The sequence below is a fragment of the Cydia strobilella genome, chromosome 19 (assembly GCF_947568885.1).
Source record: "Cydia strobilella chromosome 19, ilCydStro3.1, whole genome shotgun sequence".
Classification (NCBI taxonomy): Eukaryota; Metazoa; Arthropoda; class Insecta; order Lepidoptera; family Tortricidae; genus Cydia; species Cydia strobilella.
The window spans coordinates 14174059-14188159 of record NC_086059.1 but is presented as its reverse complement, the minus strand read 5'-3'; the positions used below and the strand labels follow the sequence as shown (position 1 = coordinate 14188159).

The window sequence follows — 14101 nt, the reverse complement described above, 5'->3', positions numbered from 1 at the left end:
GATAGGGTATGGTGTGCACACGGTTTTTTAGTGGTATAAAATGGTGGTACTCTGTACAGTCGGTACCATTTAGCCGTGGAACACACGGCCGAAAACAGGTTTCGTGAACAGCACGTACTTTCTTCATTTTAATTAATTCACCGACCAAAACAAAGGTAAGTTTTTTGAATTTGTTGTATAACTATAATTAAATTATTGACGAGACAATTTATGGCGATATCCCTCTTGTGCTTTGTTTTTTCTTTTATTTTTTGTATTGTTTTTAAATTGAGGTTTACTTATTAAAAAAAAATTGTTGTGATTAAGTATCTAACTTTGTATACCAAAATAATATAATATTATGTATTGGTACTTAGATATTATTTAGTTTGTTTAAATACTAACACAGTTCTTTAAACTTGATCTAAATCTATGTTTAGTAAGTTTTTCATGTTTTATAGTTTCAAAAGTTCCGCTACTCATCGCTAGATGTCGCCAGTCGTTACAAAATCTGTCGACATTAATTTTGTTTTTCTTGGTTCAGCAGCACCATGAGCGGCAACAAGCAGGACCTGCTGCTGTTCTTCGACCGGCCCACGGAGCCCTGCTTCATGCAGAAGGGCGACGACAATTCTGTCTTCCAACTACCTGACCACTACTACGTGAGTATCAAAATTTCAAGTCTTACCAAGTGACAACTCAGCGGTAAAGTCACTTCCAAATCGTAGTTACAACTCTCGTTTTTAACCGACAAGCTAAAATAACATGAACTTAGCATTTTTAGGGTTCCGTACCCAAAGGGTAAAAACGGGACCTCATTACTAAGACTCCGCTGTCTGTCTATCTGTCTGTCAGTCTGTCACCAGGCTGTATCTCATGAACCGTGATAACTAGGCAGTTGAAATTTTCACAGATAATGTATTTCTGTTGCCGCTATAACAACAAATACTAAAAACAGAATAAAATAAATATTTAAGCGGGGCCCCCATACAACAAACGTGTTTATTTTTTGCCGTTTTTTACGTAATGGTACGGAACCCTTAGTCCGACTCGCACTTGGCCGGTTTTTAGAATGGAATTCAGCAAAGTAACGCCTGATTTAATTATTTTTTATTCGGAGTGTTTCTATTTCCAATTATGTGGTTTCACCAATTGGGCAATAAAATGCTTGGTTATAGCAGTCGTTTAGATAGATATAGATAAATTCTTATTCATACTACCCACGACATACATATAGCATTAACATTAGATAAAAACAAAAAAGAAAAGTACAAAATAATAGCAAGCAAATAACAAATTACTACAAATATTTCAAAATGAGGCCATGCGTCACGACGCGCAATATTTGCCACGGCAGACAAAAGGCATTGACCGGCAAGCCACATCGCTCATACTCGTATTTTGCCAGTACCTTACATGAAAATGTGCAACGCTTTCTTTTCTAGCCGGACAAATACAAGAGCGCATCAACTCAGCTAGAGAGCAAGTTCGGCTCGGGCTCCGGGCGCTCCATCCCCGTCCGCAACATCGCCCTCCCGGACCTGACGATGCCCATGCAGCTGCCTTACAATGAACAGTTCTCGTTGTTCGTGCCCGCGCACCGCCAGTTCGCGGGGAAACTCATCGACGTCTTCATGAGTAGGTCCCATCTACTGACAGTACGTCCAATCAACAAGGTCACCTTTCAAGGGTTGTAAGGGTTACATTTACCATTTTCTGGACACTTTATGCCATCTCTGTCACTCAGCAAAAAATAAATTAACTTTACGCCTTAAGCAAAGGCCCTCGCTACTGAAGTACCATGCTGGAACTTCTATAATTAAATAACTGTCTCTCCACAGATATGCGTGATGTCTCCGACTTGCAGTCGGTGTGCTCGTATTGCCAGCTGCGCATCAACCCATACATGTTCAACTACTGCCTCTCTGTCGCCATGCTGCACAGGTAAATAGATTTAGGAAACGATCCTATCTATAGTTTAAAATTCGAGTAAATTGTTTAAAAAACTTATCTAACTATATGGATTCGTAAATCGTACGAGTATTGGCGTCTACACATTTCTTTCAAATAAAAATGTATTCCAGACCCCACACTCAATGTTATAACTGTGATAAGATTGGAAAGGCCTTTTGATGGTAAGAAAATCCATGGTCATCAACGTAATCAATCATCATCTTTTGTCTTTTGTCGCTCACTCTCACTGCTAAGCATAAAGTAGACCCCTCTTTGAATAAGTGCAAGAAAGATGTCTATTTAAGATATTTATTCATAAACAGAATACAGAATACAGAACTTTATTGGTAAAAGCAAATTTTACAGGTCACATTTTACATTTATAAAAAAAATATATATGTACATATGTTCGTTAATATATAATGAATTACATATTTCATAACATTTTTAAACTTAAAAAACATTATTAGATTTTTTTTTTAATTACCATGCAGAAGTCAACGACCTCATCGAGTATTTATAAATTCGTCAATGCTGTAGAATGCTTTTTCTATAAGCAGCAGTTTAAGTTTAGATTTAAATACTTGGTTACTATTTAAGTTAAGTATATCTGAGGGTAATGAATTGTAAATAGTTGGTCCCATGACGCTGAGTGACCGTCGTGATTTGGCGAGTCGGCGCCTCGGGGCAAGTAGCCGGGGACGTCGCTCACTACTAGAACGTTTATAGTTCTGTATGTTTTGCCTAACGTACATACACGCGGCCAGTATGTATACACAGGGTAGGGTAAGGATCTTGTGTTTCCTAAACAACTGTTGTGCCGGATGGTCCACCGGCTTTCCATCAATTACACGAATGGTGCGTTTTTGCATTTTGAACGCTCTGTCCCTCTCCGCAGCCGTAGCCCACAGTTCCACTCCCTGAACTAAAATCGAGTGAAAATAACCATAGTAAGCCAATGTCAAAACAAATGTCAATTAAATAAGGAAGATCGTGCGTCATTCGATCCAGTCCTGAGTTAATCTTATCCAGAAGTGATGTGCAATGCCTTTTAACTGAAACTGGAATTCGCGCTTCCAGATTCCGCACATTTTATTGAAATTAAAAATATAATAAGAGTAGGTAATTGATAACATAGTTGTGTTGTATTCCAGGCCAGACACTAAGGGGCTGAACATCCCCACGTTCGCGGAGACGTTCCCCGACAAGTTCGTGGACCCCAAGGTGTTCCGGAAGGCGCGGGAGACTACCACCGTCGTGCCTGATGGCTCCAGGGTACGTAACGCTGCAGATTGGGAACCTAAAGTCCCCTTATGAGCCAGATCTGTATCTACCTTTGAATCCATTCGTGCCTATTGCACGCAATGGAATTCTAAATAAGTCTTGAAACAGGTATATGGGGTGCTAATGAGTTACCTAATTAATAAATGAAATGTAGGTAAGACCATCGTCACTAGCATCAATACAAGTCTTGTTTAAGTTATAGTCAGTCAAACAACTTTGTCAGTAGAAAAAGGCGCGAAATTCTAATTTTCTATGGGACGATTGCCCTTCGCGCCTTCATTTTTTAAATTTGCCGCTTTTCTACTGACGGAAATAGCTTGACAGACTATATTCTCTTTGTCTACATTACGCTCCCATAAACCAGGCAAAATTGAACCTCGTGTCGATGTTATCAAGATTTTGATAAGATATCAATGTTCAATTTCAAGCTTTTTATTTATCTGTAATGCCGGCTGTACACACTCGTCGAGACACCCTGAGGCCGAGAACGAGTGTGTACATACTGCTCCCTTCTCGTCTCACTCTTACTCGTCTCGTCTCGCTCTTACTCGTCTCGTCTCGCTCTTACTCGTCTCGTCTCGCGCTTCTCCGATTGGATCGGAGCGGTGCCGAGACTCGGCGAGAGGCTTTCTACGAGTGTGTACAGCTGGCATAAGTCTCATTGGTAGAAATCTTTCTTCTAATTTATGGGGACAGATGTTGGAAACTTTACTAATATTTGTACAAATCTCTACAGATGCCAGTACTTATCCCACAAAACTACACAGCTGCTGATGCTGAACCGGAGCAGCGCGTGGCGTACTTCCGCGAGGACATCGGCATCAACCTTCACCACTGGCACTGGCATCTCGTCTACCCCTTCGAGGCTGCCGACAGAAACATTGTCAATAAGGACAGACGAGGAGAGTTGTTCTATTACATGCATCAGCAGATCATCGCTAGGTACGTCCTATTTCATTTGTTATTTGGTCCTTCTCATTATCTTCTGCTATCTAGTCTATACCTTCGAGGTTGCTAATAGAAACATCGTGAAGAAGAATAGACGAGCAGAGCTGCTTTACTACATGCACCAGCAGATCATCACTAGGTAGGTAACTATGTCCATTCTCTGGCATTCCTTCCTGGTTGCTTCATTGCTTGCTGGTTGGCTCTTGGCTAGTGGTGTTACTTCCGTTACATTGGTATCAACCTGCACCACTGCACTAGCACTGGCATCTCGTCTACCCCTTCGATGCTGCTGACAGAAACATCGTTAACAAGGATAGATGAGGCGGACATATTCTACTACATGCATCAGCAGTACATTTTGTAAGACATACCTAGTGTCTTACAAAATTTGTTACCTGACATCATCTTCTGCCTTCTGGTCTTCCCTCTTGAGGCAGATCATGAACAGATTGTCGCCAAACATACCTTTGCAAACTTTTTCAAGCTCTAAAAGCTAGCAGCCCTGCGGCCGTAGCACGGTCGCATTTTTATCACCTGTCACCATGCCTGTCACGTTCTAACAAGTATGTAAGTGCGAAAGTGACAGGCATAGTGACAGGCGTTAAAAATGGAACCATGCTGCCACCGCTGGTCACTTCAGCTTAAAAACTACCTACTGTATGTTCCATTTTGTAAATCATCCGACTTCAAAATGAGTCCCTGTCTATCAAAACTAAAATTTGAGTTTAGGTTTCTAATTTCTAATTAACTACCTATTTTCTAGATACAACTTTGAGCGTCTCTGCAATAACTTGCAAAGAGTGCAGCGCTACAAGGATTTCCGGGTTCCCATCGAAGAAGGATACTTCCCTAAACTAGACTCGCAGGTCGCCTCCCGCGCCTGGCCTCCCAGGTAACCAACCAAGAAATTCCTAATCTCAAATATTTGTCTACAGATTTACCGAAAGTTGTTTAACAATCTCACAAAACATAGAATTTATGTCTCATTCGTACTTGCTTAACATCATTCTGGTTTTTAGGAGTTATCTTAAGGATTATTTTTAAGGTAAACCCTCCCTTTCCTTTCAGTCAATGGAAAATCTATTTTCTGCGAATTTAAAGATTTACAGAAGCATGTTTTGATTTTGATTAAACTGCCAAAGATACCTTTTGGGTACTCTGTAAAAGGATACATAGTAATTGGTTTAAATTAATGTTCTTAGATGTTAATTTAGACGAATTGTATGTTAATTTATATTGTAAGATGTTAATTTAGATTGTAGATGTTAATTTAGATAAATTGTGTACAGGTTTTCTGGCAGCACCATCAGAGACCTGGACCGGCCGGTGGACCAGATCCGCGCAGACGTGTCCCAGTTGGAAACCTGGCGCGACCGCTTCATCCAGGCGATCGAGGAGGGCGCTATTGATCTGGTCAGTGTTAACCTTTTAATTACTAAGATTAACATGATAAGACACAAGAAGAGGTGTATTTTACAGGAAACTCATAAGGTGCAGTAAAAAAAAATTGGCTGTTTCATACATTTTGGCTGTTCCATTTTCTATGGAAGGGTGAATTTTTTTTCGCGATTTCGTGGTTGGTCCCATAGTAAAAGTTGCGGAAATGCACTTATTTTTTGGCCACCCTGTATAATATGATATAAAATACGTCCCTGATCTCATTGTTATTAAGTAGATGTTATTGTTTAACTTTGCTTTTTATTATCGAAAATTTCAACGTACATCTAAAACTAGGTAGATCTGAGTTCGCGCCCATAACCATTTATAATTTTTGTGAACATATGTATGTAGCATATAGAGTAACTTATACTAGAGCGGTACTGTCATAGTAAATTTTGTAACCCCAGTAAAGTCACTGCCATCTGACACTCATAGCTCACTGACAGAACGATCGATTGATCAAGATAAAATTTATCAGTAGGTATGTATTCGTCAGCATGTATGCATGGAGTCGTTGTCATAATATAGCCAATGCCAGTAATTTACTTTGACTCTGACCATCAGAAACGTCTGGAATGGCATTTGGAGTTTTCTGTATTCATGATTTGAATGTTTTCTTTCAGCCAAGCGGCCGCAAGCTCCCCTTAGACGAACAGACCGGTATAGACATCCTAGGAAACCTGATGGAAGCATCATCTTTGAGCCGCAACGCCGCCAAGTACGGCGACATGCATAACATGGGACACGTGTTTATATCTTATGCCCACGACCCTGATCACAGACATCTTGTAAGTACTTAATTCTTATTTCCAGAAAAGCTAAAACTAATCTGAGGCATAAATACCACAGCTCAGCTTCAGTTCGACTTCAAATATAAATTATTCATCATAATATCGCGATGTTTTTACTACCAATGTCCTAAATTGAGTTGCCAAATTTTGAGCTACAACTTCGAAAAAAATTCATCCGATCCGTAGTTAACTAAGCATTTTACTTGACGATAAAACTTCAATTTATTTATTGCACTGGCTGGCAGATAGGCAACTCACATAGAGGCTGCTAAACAGTGCCGATAAAATGATAACTATGTGCAAAGAGGATATAATAAGATAGAGTGGTACTGTCATAGTAAATTTTGTAACCGCTGTAAATTCACTGCCATCTATCGACATACTTTAAAACTAAATATGAAGATTTATAAAAATACGTTATAATGGATTTAAATATGGATAAATGATTTTTTATTTGCATTAATTATTTTTATATGATTTTGACCCATGTTCTTTCAATGATATGCGTTAAAATTATAAATAACAAACAAGACCGCCCTCTATACGAGAGTAGCCCAAAAGTAGTGGCGCCCTCTGATTTTCGTGATTTTCGAGGCACGTTTTTTCCTTAGACTGTATCCATCTATTACGGAGTTATATCTATCTTTGCTATGTGTCAACTCGCGTTAACAAGCGCCATCTATGGGACACTCTCTACTCTATATTGAACCCTCGATGACTTATATCATAGAGTAACTTATACTAGAGCGGTACTGTCATAGTAAATTTTGTAACCCCAGTAAATTCACTGCCATCTGTCGACACACTTTCAAACTAAAAATAAATATTTATAAAAATACGATAAAATGTATTTAAATATGGATAAATGACTTTTTTTATTTGCAATAATTATTTTTATGATTTTGACCCATGTTCTTTCACTAATATGCGTTAAAATTATAAATAACAAACGAAACCGTCAACGCCCTCTATACGAGTGTAGGCCAAAACTAGTGGCGCCCTCTGATCGAGAATCAAATTTTCGTGATTTTCGAGGCACGTTTTTTCCTTAGACTGTATCTATCTATTACGGAGTTATATCTATCTTTGCTTATATTCTACGCACTCACTAGGGTGTAGTTCAAGAGAAGGCCCATAGGTGGCGCCTTAATCAATATCTAGGTTTTAAGTTATGATAATAAAATTGTACTCTTACTTTACGAATAGACAACATTCGATATACACGCTGTTTTCTCTCCGACTCCTGCCTGACTCCTTCGAACTCCACCCACGTGCCAACACTATGACGTAGAAAAGGAGTGACAGATTCACTTTACAGGAACAATTCGGCGTGATGGGAGACTCAGCGACAGCCATGCGTGACCCGATCTTCTACCGCTGGCATTCTTACATCGATGACATCTTTAACTTGCACAAGGCCAAGCTCACGCCCTACAGCAAGCAGCAGGTAAAGGACCCATCATGTATGATCATCATCCTTGTCATCAACTGACGACATTTGCACAATTTGCTTCATGTAAGCCGTCATCAACATCTACGATTAATGATGGTAATCACTATGTGAATCAGTTGACTTTTCTTGAAATTGAATTACTTCCTAATCTTCTTCTTCTTCTTACTAATCGATTTCAAATTCAAACTAGTTTTCCTTTGCTGTCATAGCTGTTACTTATACGTGATAGGTAAATATTGGTAGAGCAGAATAGATATCTTTATCACGATTGACTCGGTTTTCGTTTACCGCCTGGTAGAATAGTAATAAGGAGACTACTCAGAGCGCTACATCATCTTCCTCGCGTTATCCCGGCTTTATGCCACAGCTCATGGGAGCCTGGGGTCAGCTTGGCAACTAATCCCGAGAATTGGCGTAGGCACTAGTTTTTACGAAAGCGACTGCCATCTGACCTTCCAAGTTCCAACCCAGAGGGGAAACTAGGCCTTATTGGGATTAGTCCGGTTTCCTTACGATGTTTTCCTTCACCTAAAGCGACTGGTAAATATCAAATGATATTTCGTACATAAGTTCCGAAAAACTCATTGGTACGAGCCGGGGTCTGAACCCGCGACCTCCGGATTGAAAGTCGCACGCTCGTACTAGGCCACCAGTACTTCTACTTCTCAGAGCGGTACGATTACTTAAGAATAATCCAACCTTTTAACTAGCCAGGATACCTATTTTATGACGATTGTACGAGAAACTGGGAGCCTAATACCTAATTGTATTTCCTTCAGCTGGACTTCCCCTCTGTCCGCGTTTCCTCCATCAGCGTCCAAGGCCGCGCCGGAGCCAACACCTTCGCCACCCAGTGGGAGCAGAGCATCGTGGAACTGTCCCGAGGACTGGACTTCCAGCCAAGAGGCAGCATGCCAGCTCGCTTCACCCATCTGCAGCATGAGGACTTTGTCTACAAGTTAGTAAAAAAAAGGCAGTCAGCCTCACTAAATCAGTAGAAATTTGATGGTTGCCATCATGATCAAAACCGGTCAGGATATGATAATGACGAGTATAAAAAATATGTCCATACAGTAACAGCAGCGGGTTGGTCGTGTAGAGGCCTTTTGGAGAATCGGCAGGCGTAGCTCACTCCGCGATATCGTCGCGCCGCTACAAGTACATGCGGCCCACACCAATTTTGGTGTCGAGCAGTGGTTGCCGCGCACCACGGAACGGATAATTTTTAATACATTGTGCCAAATTTGGTAGATTTTGTATTAGGTAAATGACCCGTGTATTTGACATTTTCTGCAGTAATGCAGTCGACTGCAGCAGTATTGCAGCAAATGTCAAAATCGATGTTGCTGCCCAGATTTTTGACATTTGCGGCAGTAATGCAGTCGGCAGCAGTATTGCAGCATGAATTACTGCCACAAATGTAAAAATCCTGGCAGCAACAATGATTTGACATTTGCAACAGTGAGGAAGTATTGCCACATCATCTGGCCAGCAGACTATGTAAATATATGTAAAACTTGAAATTCTAGCTCCAGCATAATTTTGTTTTATCTGCAGTATCGAAGTTAACAACACCAGCGGCCAGTCACTGATGGGCACCGTCCGCATCTTCCTCGCCCCCGTACAGGACGAGAGCGGACAACCGCTTCCCTTCGAGGACCAGAGGCGCGGAATGGTGGAACTTGACAAATTCTCCGTCGGCTGTAAGTCTTCACCTTAGCCTTAACCTTTTCGACGCCGTGTCAAAAACAAAAGCTGTCACTCGGACGCCACGTCACCGAAGTGTCAAAACTGATATTGAACTTTATGCACATGCACGTAGGTCTATGTTGCTCTGTGGTCTTTGACCGATTAATCCGTCTTTGGCGTTGGACCTGCGGTGCCGATATATCCGTCATTGGCGTCCAGAAGGTTAATGAAACGCGTTGTATTAAAAACTTAACCATAAGTCGTCCAAATTGCAAGAGAACCACTTCAAAGGTATCGGGTATCACTTTAAAAATGTTTGAATTTTCTAGTGCGCCCCGGCAACAACACCATCAAACACAACAGCAAAGACTCCTCGGTCACCATCCCCTACGAGCGCACCTTCCGTAGCCAGGTACAACCATATCGAGATATTTATGTCCTGTCGAAAGCGTTCGATTGCGTGGATTATGAAACACTCGTTTTAAAACTAAGAGTACCCCAGGGTACTATCTTAGGTCAATTTCTATTTAGTATGTTTAAATTAAGACATTGTTTAGTATAGACCAAGAAAAGTCTGCAGAGATTTTGACAGCACACGCAGTGCCAGTGTTATTTATACCTTATATTTTTCATAGAAGTTTGACGTTTAAAATAACACCTGCACTGCTTGATCTGTCAAAATCTCTGCATACTTTTCTTGGTTTAACTGTAGGTTGGTTTAACTGGCATCATAATTTTCATAAGACTGACGTTTATGATAGCACTTTCACACTATGTTGCTTGACAAGATATATAGATAGAATACTTTTTATTACATCATAAGGAAAAAACAATAAATTAAAGCTAGAGGCAGAGAACAGGCGGTCTTATCGCTAAAGAGCGATCTCTTCCAGATAACTTTTGGATAGTTTTTGTGTTGGGGGTGTTTTGGGAAGTCGGTGCAGTATTACCTATAGCTCAGACACTGACTACTATTTGTCCTGGTAATGACTTTTGCTTTGGTTGCAGATCGAAGACAATCGCTTAGTCATTAATGTTTAGCATTGGCATAGCAAGTGTAATTGGTTTAAACCGTTCTGGTGAATAAAAATTATAATAACATGTTTTCCACCATTAATTCAGGACGCGCGCCCCGGCCAGCCGGGCTCCGACGAAGCGGCCGAGTTCGACTTCTGCGGCTGCGGCTGGCCGCACCACATGCTACTGGCCAAGGGCACCACCCAGGGGTACCCCTGCGTGCTGTTTGTCACAGTCACGAACTGGAATGAGGATCGGGTAAGGAGGAATCATGTTTAATCGAGATCAACTTCTGCGGCTGCGGCTGGCAGCAATGCTGCTGCCCAGGAGACTGGAACAAGGACCGGGTAAGGAGAAAAATATTTGGAGAGATCATGGTGAGAAAACCTGATTAGACAAACTAATTAACGTCTTTAGAGAATTATAAAACTTCCCAAGTTTCCAATATAGTAATATTTTACCCGACATGGTATAAGCCCACAATTAGATAATCTTGCAACTTAATCGCATACACACTTACGTTTATTTATGGCCTGACGTTTCGAACGTGACGTTACGTTCGTGGTCACAGGCAGACCACTCTCTAACTTTTCCTTATATTCATATTATTATTGTTTTAGGTGGAACAAGACCTAGTAGGATCCTGCAACGATGCAGCATCGTACTGCGGCATCCGCGACCGCAAGTACCCGGACAAGCGCGCCATGGGCTTCCCCTTCGACCGCCCCAACCCCGCGAGCTCACTCTCCGACTTCCTGCAGCCCAACATGGCCGTGCAGCAGTGCAAGATCAAGTTTACTGATGCTACTAGAGTTAGAGGGAAGCGGTAGATCTTAGTTTACAACAATTGCCCTAACACTACCAGCATTATTTAATAGAACATCGTCATCATCAACGGGCAACAAATGACTTTTAAAACATTTTATAAAAAATAGAAAATAATATAACTAGGCTCAGAGCGGTTTTAGTTTCCATAAAGACTTTCTTTAGCTCAATAATATACCTCTTAGGTAGGTATTTTATCTATCTATCTATATATATAAAAATCAATCCCGATTTCACTTGGTCACGACATCATGCGTGAACGGGTGGACCACTTTCGCTAATTCTTTTTTGTGTTGTTTGTTGTCTTTGTTATTGTCAGGAGAGTCCTTATGAAAGAAAAAATTAAGACTGCAAAAAAAAAAACTAGATATAGGTGAAACGAAGTTCGCCGAGTCATCTAGTTTCAGAATAATAATATATGTTATTGTAGATAGTATAGAATAACATTACGTACAGTAACACTTGCGACACCGAATTGCTTTTCACTGAATATGGTCGCCAAAAGTACATAACTTAGGGTTAGGGCATAGAATTAAAGAAATCACCTTGGTTTTTCGCAATCGACTTTGTTTTATGAATGTTGGACAACGGTATAGAATAAATTTTAGTTACGTTACTGGTAACATTATCTTCGATTTCGTTGCTTAATAGTATCAAACATGCTTTTATTAGTTGTAAGTTTTTGTTATTCTTTATATCTTATTTTATCAAGTTATATTTAATTTTTGATACCTCATTATTATTGATAACTTGTTTACATAGCACATTAATTGTTTGCACTTATAAAGTACAAATACTATTTGCTGTGATTAGATCATTCCTTACTGTAAGGTTTAGCTGGTCTCTACAACTCTAAAACTTCTTTTTATTTCTATAAGTTTATTAATGAACTTGGGTAGCTTTTATTATTTGCATGTTAGTTGAGTTAGTTTTAACAAACGGGTTTAATTTAGACTATTGCATAGTAAATTACTGTATATAGTTACAAAGACAAGACTGAGTAAATCTGGCCTCTTAACAAATACTTTTGTTTTTTTTCTTACCCATCTAAACGGCTCTATTCTCTTTTAAATTATTTTATTTTATTTTTTAAATTTTATATTCTTACTTAGGTCTTCACTTTTTGTTCAATATTTTGTAACCAGATTTATAAAATATTGGTATGTATATTATAGGGTCCAAAAATATCTCATCTATTTAACCAAAGATAGATATAACTCCGTAATAGATGCACACAGTCTAAGGAAAAAACGTGCCTCGAAAATCAAGAAAATTTGATTCTCGTTCAGAGGGCGCTACTAGTTTTGGCCTACAGTCGTATAGATGGCGTTGACGGTTTCGTTTGTTATTTAACAATTTTAACGCATATCAGTGAAAGAACATGGGTCAAAATCATAAAAATAATTAATATCAAAAAAAAATCATTTATCTATATTTAAATACATTTTATCGTATTTTTACAAATCTTCATTTTTAGTTTTAAAGTGTGTCGACAGATGGCAGTGAATTTACTGGGGTTACAAAATTTACTATGACAGTACCGCTCTAGTATAAGTTACTCTATGATTTAACCAAAATGAGGAATTTAGTCCTATTGGCGAAATTTTATTCAAAACTTTCATAACCAATAAAAAATTATATAAAACAAACAAAAAAATAAACAAAAGAACAATTGAACTATTTAATTTATTGGCGCAAACTGAACATTGTTCACATTATATCCATCAGCTTGCACGACTGGCAAGTTATTAGCCATCTGATAGCCCGACTGGGGCAGTTGTGAATTTATGAAATATATACTATTTGGTACATTCATGTTATTAGGTACGGTCAAGGCAGCGTATAGCTGGCCGTTGATCATGTAAGTATTTGAAACTGTTATTGGAACTATATTTATACCCTGTGCTAAATTTTCATTATAATTTGTATTTGCATTTTGTGGAATATATTGCGAATTGTCACCAACATTTGTAACTATTGGATTAATTATATTTCCTTGATCATTATTAGGACCATATTGTGGGGTATTGCTTTGTAGACTGGGGTTTGTTTGTATCGGTTGATAAGTTTGGGCATTATTGACAGGAACGAGCATATAGCTACTAGTATCTCCAAATCTGCTGGTCAAATCTGGCTTGGTTTCATTAGAACGTGTTGTATCGTTTTCCATATTCTCTTGAGTAACTTTAGCTTCTTCTGAAACTTTAGTCTTTTTAGGGTCTTCAATTGGTCTTTGGTTTGTTTGAATATTATCTTTATTGTCCATAGTTTTATAAGTTACTTCCACTGTTGGAATTGAATTAGTAAAAACTTCTTTTGCTTCAACAGAAGGCACGCCTTTCGGCAACAAAGGTGTGTCAGTAGTAACCTTAATACCATCACTATGCTTATTTTTATCAGTTGTACTGAGGGTTTGACTGACAATCTTATTCACATCAAGATATAGTCTCGTTTCATCATCACTTGGAAAAAAGATCGCATCTGAATCATGAGCCTTAACATCTGTAACAACACGATTAGCATCACTTGTCTTCATCTTTTCAAGCACTTGGTGTTCTGCATGATCTGCCTCTGCGTCTGGATTTACTTCTTGAGTTTTCTTCTGTATGATGCTGAATTTACCTCGCAATTTACAGTCTACGAGAATTACTGCACAAGCGATGATTAGAATGAACTGGAAATAGACAAGTAAATTCTTTATATTTATTTGGAATAACCCAGT

General features: G+C 39.2%; 1 protein-coding gene across 1 annotated transcript; it reads left to right on the top strand.

Moving 5' to 3' along the window:
• The first annotated feature begins 514 nt into the window (after window positions 1–514).
• LOC134749912 (phenoloxidase subunit 1-like) lies at window positions 515–12396 on the top strand. Its single transcript, XM_063684923.1, has 14 exons — window positions 515–641; window positions 1425–1617; window positions 1821–1923; window positions 3087–3207; window positions 3953–4158; window positions 4928–5056; window positions 5454–5577; window positions 6228–6392; window positions 7714–7842; window positions 8628–8806; window positions 9406–9551; window positions 9867–9949; window positions 10660–10812; window positions 11175–12396. Exons 1-14 carry the CDS (start codon window positions 531–533, stop codon window positions 11382–11384), a joined length of 2052 nt encoding a protein of 683 aa, XP_063540993.1. The 5' UTR covers window positions 515–530; the 3' UTR covers window positions 11385–12396.
• Window positions 12397–14101: the final 1705 nt, after the last annotated feature.